The sequence below is a fragment of the Panthera onca genome, chromosome F1 (genome assembly GCF_046562875.1).
Source record: "Panthera onca isolate mPanOnc1 chromosome F1, mPanOnc1 haplotype 2, whole genome shotgun sequence".
Taxonomy (NCBI): domain Eukaryota; kingdom Metazoa; phylum Chordata; class Mammalia; order Carnivora; family Felidae; genus Panthera; species Panthera onca.
In genome coordinates, this window is record NC_138355.1 from 17,217,065 (window position 1) to 17,229,794 (window position 12,730).

At 38.7% G+C, this 12,730-nt stretch overlaps 1 protein-coding gene across 10 annotated transcripts in view; it reads left to right on the forward strand.

Moving 5' to 3' along the window:
* The window catches only part of DNM3 (dynamin 3), a 573,673-nt gene that overhangs the window by 225,374 nt on the left and 335,569 nt on the right, over positions 1-12,730 (forward strand). For all 10 annotated transcript variants that reach the window (XM_060643523.3, XM_060643524.3, XM_060643514.3 and 7 more), the window contains exon 11: positions 12,525-12,611. In XM_060643523.3, coding sequence (XP_060499506.1) covers positions 12,525-12,611 — 87 coding nt within the window. The remainder of the gene's footprint in view (positions 1-12,524; positions 12,612-12,730) is intronic.

Sequence of the window (12,730 nt, forward strand, 5' to 3'; positions counted from 1 at the left end):
TTTGACTCCAGTGGCTCTCTATTCATTCCGTACTAGCATCATACTTTCATGACCTCTTCTGGTCCTTGTCATCATTGGCAAATGTTCTACCAGGCGATCCTTCAGAAATTTCAGACTCTAAATCTAGGGTTTTCCCTTCCCAACCTCTCTAGGTTTTAAGTCAGTTAGAAAATTAGTAGAAGAGCTTAGATGAGGATTGAAATTTAGTATCCACTTTGCTGCTGATAAATCTAGATCAGAAAATGTGTCTGGGACTTGCTGCTGAAATGGGAGCCTCTTGTTACTTCCTCTTCCAATAGTAAACCGTAAAGCCTGCAGTGTTGGAGAGAGTTAGATATGCACCCATGAGCAATACAGAGTATTTTGGCTTGCCTTACATCTGTAGGAATGTAAACCAGTAAAAGTCAGAGACCCACATGTGAGCAATGACATAGTGTACCCACCCTACCCAACAGAGAGCTGAGGACTGATGCATGACAGGTGCTCACCATCTTATCAATCAACACGTCTCCCCCCACCCCCACCCCCTTTTTTTTTTACTGTGAGCTGGAGAAAATAATAGAAGCTTCTTCCATAGGACTTCCCCAAGAGGGCAGAAGTTGGTGAAAGTTCCTACTTTATGAGTGAGGTATGAAGAGTACTATTGAGAAGGAAGTGAGGGGACAGTTCTTCTTTATACCTAATATTCTATCACAAGCTCCTACCTTTCCAGCTCGCTCTCTCTCTCCTTTGCTCTCCCTATAACCACTCTGCTCATCAACTTCATTCTTATTTTCAGTAATGATTTCACAGAGAAAATAGGGGCTATAAATGGGAACATTAATTTCCCAAACTCACTGGTATTCCCAACTCTGCCCTTCCTTGTCCCTGTCTCTCTTGAGGTGGATTCCCTGGCCAGGGCTGGGGTCCTGCCTGTACTCTCGCCCTCTTAAGGAACTTACTCTTGGTTCTTCTATTGCTTCCATTCTTAAATTCTTCCATTTCTTTTTTTTTTTTTTTTTTTTTTTTATAAAAATTTTTTTTTTCAACGTTTATTTATTTTTGGGACAGAGAGAGACAGAGCATGAACGGGGGAGGGACAGAGAGAGAGGGAGACACAGAATCGGAAACAGGCTCCAGGCTCTGAGCCATCAGCCCAGAGCCTGACGCGGGGCTCGAACTCACGGACCGTGAGATCGTGACCTGGCTGAAGTCGGACGCTTAACCGACTGCGCCACCCAGGCACCCCAAATTCTTCCATTTCTTAAAATTTCTTGATTTCTTCTATTTCATGACTTTCTGCATCACATTAAAAACAATCTTTCAATAATCTTTTACTGTTAAAAGTAGTAACAACAATAACAAAGCCTATTTACTACCTTATTCTCCTTTTATTCATGTCCAACCTTCTTGGGGAAAAAAGTAGTCTATGCTTGCTATCTTTATTTTCTTATCTCTGGTTAATCCATAACCCTCTAAAATGTGGCTTCCATGCCACCACTCTATTGAGTAATTATGGCAAAGATCAACCAGAAGCCTGATTGCCAGATGTAACACATACTCATTCCTGGTGCTGTATTGTACCCTCTTTTTGAAGCTGACACCCCATTCTCATGAGTTCTCTTCATCTTTCTCATGATCCCTCCTCCATCTCCTTCAGGAGTTTATCCACTTTTCCTGCCTCTGAACACTAGAGTCACACAGAGCTTGCTCCTGGCTTTCTTCTCTTTGCACTGTCCTTTCTCCCTGCCAGATCATATCTCCCATAGCTCACCTACCACTTAAAATGTTGATCCTCAAATCTATAGCTTCAGCTCAAGCCTCTTTACTGAAACCATCTACTCCACAGTCTGCTGCCATTACACTCTTCTTACTTATGTCCCCGCAGATATTTTTTAAACTAAATTACTCCAGAGGACTCCTAACTGGTTTTTCCACCTCCAGTCTGGGCGCCATCAAATTCATCCTCCCCACTGCTGTGAAAGTAGCCCTTCTAAAATACATCTATTTTGCCCATTCCCTCAAAATTATGCAATGGCTCCTTATATCTTGAGAATAAAGTTCAAATCATTTATGGTTGTTTTTAGTTTCACATCTGATCTCTGAATCCTTCTTTAGCTCTATCCGTTGTCACTTTGTGCTTGCTTCTGCCATTCTAAGTGATTTGCACCATTTTCACAGGTTTTTCATGCCTTTACCATTTGCACATGTGACTCCCTTTGTTTTGAATGTCTCCTTTTCCTCTTGTCTTCATCTTCCATCCCCTCTTATTTTTTATGATCCAGCTCAATCATCATCATTTTCCCAAAAAATCTTCTTGTACGGCCTCTGAATCCTCCCCTGATCTCCATCCTTGCTCCCTTTTCAGTGCTTCACTTGACACCCTATGTTTACTTTTATCAGAGCATTTATGATATGGGATTGTAGCTGTTTATAATTTATTTGTTTGGGTAAATAACCTAAATAACCTATAATCTCCTCCTGTTGATTCTAAACTCCTTTTAAAAAAGAGCTATGTCAGGGTGCCTGGGTGGCTCAGTTGGTTAGGTGTGCAACTCTTGGTTTCAGCTCAGGTCATGATCTCATGGTTCCTAAGTTGAAGCCCCATGTAGGACTCAACACCACTGATGTGGAGCCTGCTTGGGATAGTCATTCTCTCTCTCTCTCTCTCTCTCTCCCTCTCTCTCTCTCTCTCTCTCCCTCTCTCTCTCTCTCTCCCTCCCCCTCTCCCTCCCTCCTTCCCTCCCTCCTTCCCTCCCTCCCTTTCTCTCTGCGCCTCCCCTGCTTTCTCTCTCTCTCAAAATAAATAAATGTAAAAAAGTAATAATAAAAAAGAGCTATGTCTTATCTTCTTATTCTTGGTATCTAACATAATGACTAACCCTACAGAAGAGGCACTCTATAAATACTTTATAAATTAAGAATTGAGATATTCTAGGGGCACCTGGGTGGCTCAGTCAGTAAGCAAGTTGATTTTGGCTCAGGTCATGATCTCATGGTCGTGAGATCAAGCCCTTGCATCGGGCTCTGTGCTGACACTGTGGAGCCTGCTTGGGATTTTCTCTCTCTCTCTCTCTCTCTCTGCCCCTCTCCCAATTGCACATGTGCACTCTGTCTCTCAAAACAAATAAATAAACTTACAAAAAATTTTAGATATTCTAAAGTTATCCTGATGCTAAAGAACTCTGTACTTTAAAAGAATATTTTAGTCGTGACTTCTATTTTTATTTTTTTTAAGCTTTTTGTGTTTATTTATTTTTGAGAGAGAGAGAGAGAGAGAGAGCACGCACAAGCAGGGGAGGGACAAAGAGAGAGGGAGACACAGAATCCGAGGCAGCCTCCAGGCTCTGAGCTATCAGCACAGAACCTGACACGGGGTGCGAACCCACAAACCACGAGATCATGACCTGAGCTGAAGTCGGATGCCTAACCAACTGAGCCACCCAGGCCCCCCTAGTCATTCCTTTTAAAATGATAAAATTTGAGCAGGTTTTCTTTTCCTTATTTCTCATTTTGATGTTCTTGACTTTTGCCCTTGTTATGTCTACTTTCAAGTTCTTTTACAAGCAAAATAATCTTGATTAAAGTTGAGGATACCTGGGCTTTATTACTTGACCCCTTTGAATATGAGCCATAGATAATGTGATTATATTATTTGTCATCCAACATAGGACTCTTTTGAGATTGAAAGGGGGAGCTATTAATACTTTCACTGGAATAGTAGGAGTAAAGCAAGACTTCCCCAGGCCATCTGAAAGCCATAGTTACTCTAGCTGTATTGTGAATGTATATATTCACATGTATTCTTAAAACAGTATTTTCATTTACAACGTTTCTCATGTTGAATGTCTTATGTGTAAAATACTTAATTTTTTTCTTAAGCCACATAAATAAACATCAGTGGAAAACATGGGATTTATGTGTGTTCAAGTAACAAAACACAAAGCTAGACTTCTAACCTGGGGAAATGCAGTCTTCTCGTGTATTTTCTCACTGTTGTCTCTGGGGCACTGGAGGACAAGACAAGAACATTAGAGCTTTATGAGTGTTTGGCTTCACTCCAGAGACGTGTCAATTTCAGAATTTTTCTGGTGGGTATTAGCTCTCAGCTGCTTTTCTTTACCCCCAATTCTCCAGTGCACCATTGCAGGGTCCTGAGTTTCTTTCAGGAAGCACTGAGAGGAACATCTTGTTTTTTTAACCACAGTTTAACAACTGTGCCATTTATTGGCCTCTTGGGAAACCACATTCTTGGATTGCCATCATACCAATTAATTGATTTTTTTTTACCCTGTTCAGAAAAAGGAAAAAAAAAAAGAAAAAAAAAAGAAAAGCTTTGCAAGGAAATAGAAAAGATGCATTAGTTGGCTGTTAGAAATATAAGGAAAATTTTTTCATTAAAAAGTGCTATTAGAAGAAATGCTGAATTTTGTGGCATGTTAGGTGACTCAATATCTTGCTTTGAGTACACATAACTAATCAGGTGAATCTAAAGTCCTTAGCATGGCTTTCAAGGCCTACATGATCTTACTCCTTTTCACCTCTAAGCTCCTCCCACTTTCCCCTTCCTTGGTCCATTCCAGCTAGACTGGTCTCCTCGTTTCTTCAACATGTCAAGGGGATATGATGGCAGGGCCTTTGTACTTCTCATTCTCAGTGTTGGAAATGCTCTGCCTCAAGATACTTGTGCAGATCACCCCCTGGCTTCCTTTCAAGTCTCTCCTCAAATGCCATTTAATCTGTCTTTCTCAGATTTTCCTATCTACAGTTGTACATGCCTTCCTTCAAAACGGAGACATACACACACATACACGTAAGTCTTCATCTACTTACCAAACTTCATTTTTCTTTGTGGCACATATGACCACGTGAATTATACTATGTATATCTTTTGTTTTTCTTGTTGTTGGACAATAAAGGGACTTTGAGAATATAAGCTCCATGGGAGTAGGGATTTGGTTTATTCAGCACTCTATTCACAATCTTAAAACAGCCAGATTTTCAATAATAATTATTGAATGAATAATTGAAAGAATAAGTGAATCATGTCTTATTGATGTGGCAGATAATGATGAGTTTGACTGAAGTAGCCACTTGATTACCTTCCATGAAAGTCTATAGGTTGAAGGAGGATGGCTGCAAAACATCATGCTCAGATAGGGCTCTTTTAGGTCTGGATAGATCTGCTGTGGTTTTCTATGAACAAAAAGACTCACTTTTCACCTTCTCTGCCAGTTGGCTGTCAGTCTAACAAACTGCTATGTTCTGCATATAATAGATGCCTCACATAACTCATGTGTCAAATCAGGCTGATTATTAAAGTTTGAACCTCTCATTGGGTATTGTAGAGAATTCAGGCCTGGGACTTGGCTTTTAAAGAATAGGAATTTCACCTTTTTGTTATTGTTACTTGCTTTTAACCCCACCCCCACCTATTTTATTGAGGCATAATGGACATACTATGTTAGTTCCCGGTATATAACATAATGATTCAATATTGTATACACTGTGAAATGATCACCACATTGGGTCTAGTCAACAGCCATCACCACACATAGTATTAAAAAGTTTTTCTTGTGATGAGAACTTTAAAGATCTATTCTCTTAGCAATTTGTGAATATGCATACAGTATTATTAACTATAGTCACCATGCTGTACATTACATCCCCAGGATTTTATTTTTTAACTATAAGTTTGTACCTTTTGAACACTGTCACCCATTTTGCCTGCCCCTTGCCCCTGGCAACCATCAATCTGTTCTCAGTATCTATGAGCTTGGTTGTTGTTATTATTGCTTTTTAGATTCTACAAGATTCCATGAGTGTGATCATGCAGATTCTATATGACTTATTTTGCTTAGCCCCTGCCCTCAAGGTCCATCTAACTTGTCACAAATGATAGGATTTCCCTCTTTTTAATGGCTGAATAATATTCCAGGAATTTCACCTTTTCATCTCATAATTCACTAAAGAATTTATGATCTTTATAATTAATTCTTAATTTATAATTTGCCCTGACTTCTGCTTTTCCCCTTGATTTTTCTGTTTTTCTCTTTTCTTTTTACTTTAGAGAGAGAGAGAAAGAGCATGAGTGGGGGAGAAGGGCAGAGGGAGAGAGAGAGAATCTTAAGTGGGCTCCATGTTCAGCACAGAGCGTGACCTGGGGCTCGAGCCCATGACCCGGGATCATGACCTGAGCCGAAATCAAGAGTCAGATGCTCAAGTGAGTGAGGCACCCAGGCACCCTGATTTTTCTTTTTAAGCTGTTCATTAATACGTCTACCAGAGATAAACTTGGAAAGAAAGGAAATCTGATTATTATCTTCAGGTGTTGTTTGGGGACAGTGTCAGCCCCACCCTGGGCTCCTGTTTGGGTGTGCTCTGAATTACTTCGTGAGGCTCTCTCTTCTGATTATCTTTCAGCCTTATTTCACTCAAGGTTGGACTTTTGTTTTTATTCTTCAGCATTTGCTAACATTGAAGTTCTCATTTCTCTGCTTAGATGAAATGTTATGGTGAGAACGTACCAGTATAACTTACATATTCTTCTATCACATATGCACCAATTGTAGAAAGTATCTGAGGTGTAAAGATTTGGGATTTGCCCACTTGGAGAAGGAGGGCCAGCAGCATTTCTTTTTCTCTGACCACTTTACCCAAGGCCACCTCAATGGGACCTGGCTCCCTTCCCCTTCTAACAACTTTACTTAGGTCTTCTAAGACTTCCCATGTGCCACTTCTAAAATACAGAACACTTGAGGGGCACCTGGGTGGCTCAGTTGGTTAAGCGTCCAACTTCAGCTCAGGTCACGATCTCACGGTTCGTGAGTTCGAGCCCCGCGTCGGGCTCTGGGCTGATGGCTCAGAGCCTGAAGCCTGCTTCCGATTCTGTGTCTCCCTCTCTCTCTGCCCCTCCCCTGTTCATGCTCTGTCTCTCTCTGTCCCCCAAATAAATAAACATTAAAAAATAAAATAAAATACAGAACACTTGATAAAAAAATTTTCCCATTTACACTTGTGCAATCTCTTGACCTCTGTACTAGAATTGTTTCTCACCTTTGTAGATGTTACTGCTTCTGTTTTACCTTTTGTCATAATAAATGTCTTATTTCATAATAATAAATATTTTCTCCTTTCCTGAATGAATCCAGTGTTATGCTATAAACAAATAAAGGATTTCTAGGGACTTGGGGGCAGGTTTTAATTCACAGAAATGGAATAAAATTATTATATGCTTTCATGAGCAGTGTTACTCAGTGGCCAACATTGGAAGGTTTATAGCTTTTGTATCAAAACAGAGTCCATACCTTTAGTTTAGCCAAACCAATCAACTCAAGTCATGTGCATTAAAAAAAAATTGATCTGGTCTTTAGTTTATTTTCTCCGTTTGTGCTTGGTATGGAACTATGAACAGATGGTTACCTAATAACCTGAGTCTTTGCTTAAGGCAGCAAACTAGTTACTCTTGACGATGTAGAAATCTTGCCTCATCCTGTGTCTGTTCCAAGAGAAACCTAATAGCATGGCTCTCATGGTCTGATTAATCAATTGTTAGTAAATTTTATAAGTGTGTAACTTTTATTGCATAGAAAGGCCATTCAAGTAATATTTTTTCCTTTAGGGGAAAAATGTGGTCCATGCTTAAAAGCAAATTTTATATTGAAATGCCACCAAAGTAATTAAATGCTGCCATAAGTAACACTTAAAATACTGAATTTTATTAAAACATGTTTTGTATTAAAAAATATATGATGCTATTTTCTCTCAGACCATAACTAAAATTTTCTCTCAGAATTACTTCATATATACTGCATTGTTTCCACATTGGATATTCCTTATTACTTAAGATTATTCCATGTAATTTTAACAATAAGCTGTTTAGGGGCACCTGGGTGACTCAGTGGGTTGAGCGTCCAACTTCAACTCAGGTCATGATCTCGCAGTGTGTGGGTTTGAGCCCCACGTTGAGCTCTGTGCTGACAGCTCGGAGCCTGGAGCCTGTTTCAGATTCTATGTCTCCCTCTCTGTCTGCCCCTCCCCTGTTCAAACTCTGTCTCTTTCTCTCTCTCTCTCTCTCTCTCTCTCTCTCTCTCTCAAAAATAAATAAACATTTAAAAATAACAAAACAGTAAGCTGTTTAGAAATAATTTGTCATTTGATTAATGTCCTGCTCTGTCTGGAAGTTTCATTGTTTTGATTTTAAGCATCAGATCCTCTGAGGCCTTCTCTGAGCAGGTTTAGCCATTTATTTTTCATGTGTTTTCTCTTGATTTTTATAAAATATTTCTCTCTGGTGTGACAATATACCTTTATAGTCAACCTGCCACTCAAGACTGTTTTTAATATCAGGTAGTTTGACAAAAACTGAGTGTCAGGCTGGCTTATGGCAGTTTCCCAATGAATCTTTGTTAAATGAATGACTGATGTGAAATAAATTCAGGAATATAAAATTAATATAATCAGTAGCAAAGCCTTAATTCTGTATTATTGATTCTGTATTAATCAATTTCTAGAATATTTAAGTAGTTAATAGGGGAGTAAATGCATAAAAATGGCATCCTCTAAATCAATATTATTTTGGCATACATAATTACAACTTTGACGATTTGACAAAGTAAATATAGTCTTATAAATGCAAGCTTTCAATTTGGTATTCAGAGCAAAAGAGATAGGAAATTATAATGGTTAATATGGTTGAGGAAACATTGTGCCTTAAATAAGAGACCTAGAAGAGAGATGAGGAACTGAACTGGGCAATCAGAGTGAAGTATTTTTTAAAACAAAGAAAAGGGTTATGCAAACTGAGCAGGAACTGCCATTGAATGAGCTAATGAAATGAGTGGCAGAAAGCCTGATCAGAAATCAGAAATGATTCAGAATGTGAGTGGGACTTTTTTTTTTAACTTCTTCCTCTATATATTATGAGAAGAATTGGGACTGGAGTATTACATTTGAGAGCCAGCAATTCAAGCCAACATTTTGATTTTTATACTCCTACAGTCTTTCCAGATCAACCAGCTAGATAGAAACCATACCAGCTTCATTACTGCCTTTCAGCCATGGCTAGGTCCTGCACTGCTTAGTGTCTCCTTCAATATTTCTCCTCCTTTGCCTCCAGGGGGGCGGTTCTTACAGTGTGTTCTCTTTCCCTTTTGTTCCACTTAGAAATTAGGCTCATTTACTTCCAGTTGTCTCAGTTGTAGGTACCAAATTATGGCTCTGGTGGGCTCCTTTCCTGGTGAAGTTAAGCCCATGGGTAGTAAGTTTGGAAAGATCAGGAGATACACACACATAAAAAATCAATCCTCCCCACAAGGCCAGTAGTTGGGAGGGTTCTTAGATGTTTCTGCTTCTTGGAGTACTCTTGTCATTTTGGCCTTTCTCAAGACTTTAATGATGGCTGCATACTAGCTTGGGAACCTTCAGCTATCAAGTATTTTGTTTCTGAAAAAAAATATTTATAGTGCCATTCCTTGGTGTTTTAAAAATAACCTTCTGCTGTCATCCATTTTCTAAATGCTGTTAGAGGCTTGACTTTCCTTCTCAGTAGACCACTATTCCTTGTGTTGTCGCTTTTCTGCAGGAGGACAATTCTATATTTGTGCAGCTGTTGTCAAAAAGCAAAGGTGTGCCTTTAGCTTGGGATGCTCTGAGTGCAGAGGAAAAACAGTTGCTCTGGTAGCCTAGGACAGGCTAGTGGTGACTGTCACATATACCACCCGGGTTTGCACTAGTGAAGAAGAACAACTGGTGTTGATCAGCTATCTCTTCTCTGCTTAAAACTTTTTACAGGATTCACAAAAAATAACTTACAATATTCTCAGAGTATAAAAGGGCTGCTGGGATAATAGACTTTTCCTGGGGAATGTCTCCAAAACTTGAAGTGGAAGTTTCACTTGTGCCTTCAATTTTTCATGAAATAATCCCCCAAATGAGCCATACATCTCAGGATTCAGCTAAGGATTTCAAAAAGGGAGTAATGGTTTGGTGATCTCATGAAGAGACACTGGGCTGTGAATTTTGAAAGTAACGAGGCAGCCAGGTCTCTATGCTTTTATTATGATGCTATGCTCTATGGTCACTGTAGAAAAATTTGGAGAAGGTAGAGATGTAGATAGAAAAAAATGGAAATTATGCATAACCCATGATTCCAAGAGATTATTCCTATTAACATTTTGTAGTATTTCTATAGACCTTTTTCTGTGTGTGGACAGTAGACTTGCAGCCTTAGATGTTGAATATTTATGTATGATTTGTGATTATGATGGTTCCATGAAGAATTACAGTTTGTTGTCTAGCTAAGACACTAATGTGCATCATGCATACTATAAAGTTGCTGTGTACAGTGACCTTGTTTGACCATGGGGCAGCTATATTTCAGGGAGGTTTAGTTCCAACTGCTTAAAAATTAGGAGACATATTAGGTGCTACAATATTACCCAAGAATTTTGAGATTTGTAAGATCTTGGATTGTATCCTTGAAGGATATCAAGGGTATATGGTGGCCTATGACTACGTGTATATGTGTGTATGCTTATGTGTAATCACATTTATATACATGTGGCCTGATTTTCTTCACTTACTGTCATAAACACTTTACCATGTTTTTAGATATTATTTAGAAATTAGAATGAAAAAATTAGGTAATGGATATTATTTGAACAGGTAATTATATCCCATTAGTGGATCTACCTTAACTTATTTAATATCATTACATATTTAGGTGGTTTAAATAGTTTTATTTGTTTATCTTATTGTTGCTATCCCAAGCAATGCTGTGATGAATGTCCTTATTATTTTATCTCAGAATCCTGTGAAATAATTAGGTTGACAGATAAACAGAGGGTTTTAAGATTTTTTTTGATACATATTGCCAAATTGCTTTCCAGAAAGATTATTCTCATTGTCGCTTTTTCAGCAAGCTTAAACTGCTAGTTTCAGTATACCTTCATCTAGATTAAGTCTCATAAAAATAATTAGAACCATTTGACAACATGAGAGTTATTATCTTTCTTTGCATTACTTGGATCATTTATGCAGTTTAATATTTTTCTTTTGCTATTGATCATTAAATTTCTTTTTTAATTAAATCATGTCCTTTGCCTATTTTGTGGGATATTATTATTATTTTCAGGTGCTTTAAATGATCATTGAATTAGCATTTGCCTGTCATATGCCATGAATTTGCACACTTTTCTCCATTCTATTTCTGCTATCCCAGTCCACGTCACCAGCATTTCTCATCTGAATTGCTTCAGGAGCCAAAATTCATTGCAGGTCTGCAAGGATCCTTCTGATCTGACCTCTGTTTACCTTTCTACTTTCACCACAAGACCATCCTCCTCACTCTCTGCTCTGATCTTTCTTTACTTCCTTTACCATTCATTGTCCCTGTCCCGCATTGCCTTCACACTGTTCTGGGGCGTGGAAAGCTTCATTTCCCCCACAACTGTTCTACACAACTTTACCCAAGTCCTTCTGGATTAGGCCTCCTTGAATATTCTCGTAGAATCCCATTCTTCTTCTTTCTTACATTGAAAACAACTATGATTAATTCATTCCTTTTTGCAAATTAAATTTTTGACAATTACCTGCATAATTTAGATGGGATAAGTGATTGAAATGTATTATTTCTATAGTTTTGCCAAAAAGTATGTACATGCAAACATATCTGTTAGGGAAGAATTAAAAAAATTATGTCAGGGTGCCTGGTGACTCAATCAGTTGAGTGTCCAACTCTTGATTTCAGCTCAGGTCATGATCTCACAGTTGGTGAGATCAAGCCCCCTGTCATCGGACTCTGCTCTGAAAGCGTGCAGCCTGCTTGGGATTCTCTCTCTCCCTCTCTCTCTGCCCCTTCCCACTCAAGTGCACATGCACATGTGTACTCTCTCTCTCTCAGGATAAATAAATTAAAACTTAAAAAAATTGACCTCTGTGGTTCATGGAATAAATCATTCTCAAAGAGTAGTGGACAGGACAATGGGCTTTGGAGTCCCAAGGGCTTGGGTTGGAATTCTAGGCCCACCAATTCTGAGCTGTTTACTCTTGGGCAAGTTGCTTAACTTCTCTATGCTTCATTTTCATCCTCTATATAATGGAATTAATAATAAAACCTATCTTTTATGATTGTTGTGGATTTTGAATGAGATAACTCATGAGGTGTTAAGCACACAGCCTAGAACATGGTAAGTACTCTCTAAATGTGAGTCATTGTTCTCTTTTTCATCCTCATTTCTATCTTCTTTATCTTTGAACTTTATTAAGTGCCAACTCTGTAGAGCATAGTACTAGATGGTATTTGGATTTCTGTTTTTGTTTTTGCAGGGAATTTCTCTACTGGTTTTGAAGTGTTTCCTATCAGATAATGTAGTTATTTTGATGATTGTTTGTGGAGCCCTTTCTGTCACTCTGCCATTCTTCTTTAGGATATTTTACTTTTGCTTCTAGATTTGCAATATGTACCTTCTATAAGATAACATATCTTTGCTTCTTTTTTTGCAGTATAACTTTTTGTGTATTAACTCAGATGTTTCTCTTAACAGCTGGCAAACTTCCCCAGACTCTGCGAGGAAACAGAAAGGATTGTTGCCAACCATATTCGCGAGCGAGAAGGGAAGACAAAGGACCAGGTGAGGGGAGGCTTCCTTGTTGGGCAGGGTCTTTGTCAGAAGTGGAAGTTCTCCAAGGCTGTCTGGTGGTCTCCAACAGTTGGCCTTTCTCTGAATGGCAAGAAAGAACACAACCACAT